The following is a 5,224-nucleotide window of genomic DNA, read 5'->3' on the forward strand; positions in this document are numbered from 1 at the left end:
TGATTTGGAAAATATTTGAACACCTTGTCTTAAAATATTTTATTCATCATGTTAAAATAAAATGTTCCATAATCATTTTTTTTCTTTTTTCAATTTTTCCAATTTTTCAGAAAAAAACAAAAAAGGCTTCAGGAAAAAACGGGGAGGGGGACGTTTCCCCCCAAATTTTTCTGTTTTTTTCCCGGGCCTTCACATCTCTAGTCCTGTTCCGAGGCCCGGGTCCCTTCATGATCTGATCACCAGCTACACACAGTGCCCCAATTGTCTGCCCCAATACAAGCATCTCCCAACTGTCAACAGACTTTTCAGGGGGAGAGACGTGGCGTGTCCTTCCAGTGTTGGGGACCACCAGCCGTTGAATTGTGGTTGTACGTAATACCCGGTGTCAACCTTCAGATGAGTGTGAGAAGAAAGTGGGTGGAGGTCATCTTATGCCACTGTTCCCATGGCCAAGCAGGGCCCTGACTTTGCGGGTGAGGTATAATATTACTTCTGGACACTTCTCTCCCCAGTGAGGACCAATGCTCCCTCTAAGCTGTGGAGCCTTGTGAGCAAAAATTCTACTTCATGAACTGCTGCTGGCATTAAAGTTGTGAGTGAGCGATTTGGCTGCTGCAGAAATTCGTTTGCTCTGGAGCCTTCCTTCCTGCGCTGAGGCAAAAAGGTGTGAGCCGGAGGCTAAAAAACTGTGAGGGTAGCTCACACTAACTCAGCTTAGAGGGGACACTGGTGAGGACCCAAAGCAGCTTATCCTCTTCTCCATTTAATCCTCACAATAACCCTGTGAGGTAGGTTAGGCTGAGAGTGCGGGACTGGCCAAAGGTCCCCCAGCAAACTTCCATGGTACGAGTGGGGATTTGAACCTGTGTTTCCTAGCTCCTAGTGTCACACTGTAGCCACGACACCATGCTGGCTTTCTGTTTTTGACTCTGGTTCCACTCCATCCTTCCTTCGTCTCTGTCTGAAAGTAGGAGGCCATGTTTTTGGGGCTCTGCAGGACCCAATAGGAACAATCCCCCGATCTGCTATTAGGTCACTGGCCCGTCTTCTGGTTTTGTTTGTTTGTGTGTTTTTGATTCAGTTATTTTATACATTTGATTAGTTTTAATTGCGTATTTTAAAAAATGTCGTTGACCCGGATCAGGCTGAACAGCAGCTTAAAAACGTTTTGAATAATAATGGTTATAATAGCTGTTCCTTGAGGTAAATTGGCAAAGGCCTCTGTTTTCAAAGTTTTCAGAGTGTAGTGGGGAAAGGCGCACAGACTGTGGAGATGCGTGCATTTGTAATGCTCAGGGATTAAATTCTGTCAGAAACTTTGTCTTAAAATGAGTGTTTTTCTCCTCAGGAGTGGCGAAGGCCGAACCGTTCCGCCATGGGTTTTGGAAGATACAAGGTAAGAATTTAAAGGAAAGAGAAGGGTTCTTATGCCTTATGGAAGCTGAAAGGTTATCTAAACGGCTGCCGTTCCACCGAGTCTGTTCCGCTTGATGTGAATTGGTATTACGGCAAGCAAACAACATTGTTGTATTCATTTCTCATTTTTCAGAGCAAGCAGGGTCAGTTGTGATCCCTGAAGAAACTTGATAAGTGCTTTTTTTGGAAAATGAGAGAGACCTAATAATTGGGGCTCATCTAAGCAATTACAGCAGTTCAGCTGAAGTGCATTTAACAGAAATCTCTTAATTCACTTTGGGTCATGTTGTTCCCTGGTGAAGTGGCTTAATGAAGAAGACTCCGCTGTGGATCAGAAGTTTTTTCCCCAAAATGTCTACTGTGCAAGTACTAGTTGCTCTTTGGTTTGTGGCTGAATGGGAATTCGAACCCAGGTTTTCCGCTTAGTACTCTTTTTCTCTCTCCCCATTATTTGGTTTTAATTATTTCAAAAACTCCTTTGCAAAAAGAAAGGTTTATAAAAGAAAATATGCACAATGTGAGCCAGCTTTGAAAACAGAGCTGTGGCAGGTTGGTAGCAAAAGGGCCATTTGAGGTCTCAATGCAGGACAAGATGTGCCGCAAGGGTTGGGGTGGATTCTCTTTACGGGCCTAGCTCGGTCGTTCTCCAGTGCCTCCTTTTGAGAGTTCTATCTGATCTTATTGCCAGTTTTCATATGGATCCATTGTGGGATGGGCCGGTTCTGTTTCTGCTTCTTCGAGCCACTTTGGTGTAGTGGTTTGGAGTGCAGACTCTAATCTAGTCACATGTTCCATCAGAGCTGTTCTTTAAAGAGCAGTCATCAAAAGAGCTCTCTCAGCCCCACCTATCTCACAGGGTGTCTGTTGTGAGGAGGAGAAGGAGACTGTAAGTCGCTCTGAGACTTCTTTGGGTAGTGAAGGGTGGGGTATAAATCCAATCTCCTCTTCTTCTTCTTAGCAAGAAACCATTTGATCTTGAATGTCTTGTGGAAGGACATGGTGAAGACTTCACAACCGGTCACCACAATGTCGCAGCGGAAGAGCCCCTTTAGTGCTCTTTATTCTCTTTATTTAAAGCTTGCTCTCATGGTGCCTATCATGTACTTTTAGAAAGTGGGTGGGGTCAGGTGAAGCTTTTGTCCAGCAAGGCTTCTGATTGGCCATTAGAGATTTGATTGGCTGTGTTGCACCACAATACAAGGATCTTCACTGTGTGGCTGAAGAGAAGAGCCATGGCTAGCCATTTTGTGGCTAGCTCTGCCTCCCGCATCATCCATTTTGTGGTTGCGAAGACGTCCACAAGCTCTAAAAGATTGGAGACCCCTGATGTAGCACATAAAAATGTTTTGTGATATGTTAATAAGATTTAAAGTACGAATGCCCCAGTCTTATTCAAAGGGCTGAAGAAGAAGAGAAGAGATTGGATTTATCCCCCACCCTTCACTACCCAAAAGAGTCTCAGAGCAGCTTGCAATCTCCTTCCCCTCCCACCAACAGACACCCTTTGAGGTAGCTGGGGCTGAGAGAGCTCTTTCGAGAACTGCTCGTGAGAGAACAGCTCTGAAAGAACTTGTAACTGACCCAAAGTCACACCAGCAGCTGCATGTGCAGGAGTGGGGGGAGGAATCCACCATCAAGATATGGAGCGATATCTTGCATATCACATTTTATGTCTCTTAATATCTTTTAATGTTTTGTGTTTGCTTTAAATTTTTTGAGCTGCTTCAGGCAGGTTCTTGGAGAGGTGGCGTTAAAATTTTCTGAATAAATAAGTAATTTACCAGCTAGGAGAATGGCCAAAAATAAAAGAGCTAGAATAGCAGTATGAAGATTGCTGTAAATAAAAATGGAAGTTTTTATCACCCGAACTTGGAAGCAGCCTTCTCTATAAGGTCAGCATTACCCTGGAAACAGATAAAGCCTTTCTTTTGAAAGAGTTCAGTAGGTAAACACCCCTGTAACGAAAGCAGGAACCAGACGGGGGAGAATCGTTCAAGAGTCATGGTGTTTTCTCATGATGCGCAAACATTCTTTTCTCAAACGGGCAGGTTGTAATATGAGAGGCTGGCTGCAAGTATCCTCGTTGATCCGCAGACAAATCCCGAAAGCATGAGAGATGGCCTACCTTTTTATTAGGGTTGACCCAGCAAACATCGCAAAATGGTATACGAGCTTTTGAGTTCTGTAGAGCATCGTCTGGCTGGATGTTCAGGACAAAAAGAATGTGTGTGTGTGTGGAGGAAATCACTGGGCGACTTCTTACCGGTCACTCTGACTTTCAGTTCTTCACCAGGTTGTTGTAAAATGGAAACCAATAACCATGACCATGAATTCCACTCTTGTCGGAAGGGCAGGATAAAAATGCACAGATAGAAAATAATTCTGGGTCAGATTCAGTTACCTGCTTCTGACAGTGCGTGTGGAGGAAATCACTCTGACTTTCAGTTCTTCACCAGGTTGTTGTAAAATGGAAACCAATAACCATGACCATGAATTCCACTCTTGTCGGAAGGGCAGGATAAAAATGCACAGATAGAAAATAATTCTGGGTCAGATTCAGTTACCTGCTTCTGACAGGTTGGATCCGATGGTTCTTTTCTGCGAGTCTTTCTTCAGTACAAAAGGAAAAGTTGCACCATAACAAGGACAAGTCACTGAATAACAGTAATAGCTAATGAATCTACCCTGTTTATGAACACAAACTATGAATTTAAAGAGAAAACGAGTCCTCCCTAATAAGAGGACGCCACACCTGCCCTCTCCTGACTTTCGATTTCCTTTTTACTCCTTAGAGCTCAAGCAGACGCAACTGGATGGCTGCTAAAGATATGCAGAGATACCGGCACCACTACCCGGTAAGGACTTGGCGGCTGTCTGTCGTTCTCTTTATTGAAGATAGGTTGAGGCGGGTAGCTGTCAGTGGTCCCTCTAAGCTGAGTTAGTGTGAGCTAGCTCACAGTTTTTTTATCCTCCGGCTCGCCCATTTTTGTCTTACCTCAGGAAGGATGGTTCCAGGGCAAACTAATTTTTGCAGTAGCCAAATTGCTCGCTCACAACTTTAATGCCAGGAGCTCACAAAGCAGAATTTTTGCTCACAAGACTCCACAGCTTAGAGGGAGGAGCCTTGGTAGCTGAGTCGGTCTGAAGCGACAGAAAAAAGTTTTCAGTCCAGTGGCACCTTTTAGACCAACAAAGTTTAATTCTGGGTATAAGCAGAGGTCATTTCGAGGGGGATCGCGGGGGATTGCAGTTCCCCTGGGTGAGTTACGGGGGGCGGGGCACATGACGAAGCCCCGCCCCTTGCTTCCGGCCGCCCCGCTTCCGGCCCTCATTCCGCCAGGAGGAGGCAGGAGAAGAGGGAGGGTAAGTTACAGTTTTAATGTAACATGAATTACTCTGTTTGGCTAAAATATCCACTAAAAATTTACAGTTGATCTCCTCTTGAATCTCCTCTTGAATTTATTTTGTTTATGGATTATCATTTGTTCGCCCTTTGTACAAAGATTTAGAAATTATTATAGACACATGTATTAAATTATCTCCACTAAAATGGATGCAAAAACCACATTAAACACTCTGAGCAATCTACTTCTGAGGCCTAACACAAACACTCTCTCTAGTCTAGCCCATTCTTGTGGTTCTTGACCCCAGGTCACACCAGCAGCTGCACGTGGAGTAATGCGGAATCCAGAGGTCATTTCGGGGGGGATCGCGGGGGAATGCAGTTCCCCCAGGTGAGGTGCGGGGGGCGGGGCACACAACGAAGCCCTGCCCCTGCTTCCGGCTGCACCACTTCCGGATCTCATTC

The 5,224-nt window shown here is 44.9% G+C and overlaps 1 protein-coding gene and 1 pseudogene across 1 annotated transcript in view; one reads left to right on the top strand and one right to left on the bottom strand.

Annotated features, from left to right (window-relative positions):
• The window catches only part of LOC107115786 (opioid growth factor receptor-like), a gene marked incomplete at its 3' end in the record, with an annotated part of 17,790 nt that overhangs the window by 8,509 nt on the left and 4,057 nt on the right, over positions 1 to 5,224 (top strand). The window contains exons 2-3 of the mRNA XM_015417547.1: positions 1,349 to 1,396; positions 4,209 to 4,271. Of these exons, the coding sequence (XP_015273033.1) occupies positions 1,349 to 1,396; positions 4,209 to 4,271 (111 nt within the window). The remainder of the gene's footprint in view (positions 1 to 1,348; positions 1,397 to 4,208; positions 4,272 to 5,224) is intronic.
• Positions 2,039 to 2,414, bottom strand: LOC107115784 (annotated as a pseudogene).

The sequence above is a fragment of the Gekko japonicus genome, unplaced genomic scaffold (genome assembly GCF_001447785.1).
Source record: "Gekko japonicus isolate JY-2015 unplaced genomic scaffold, Gekko_japonicus_V1.1 scaffold5483, whole genome shotgun sequence".
Lineage (NCBI taxonomy): Eukaryota > Metazoa > Chordata > Lepidosauria > Squamata > Gekkonidae > Gekko > Gekko japonicus.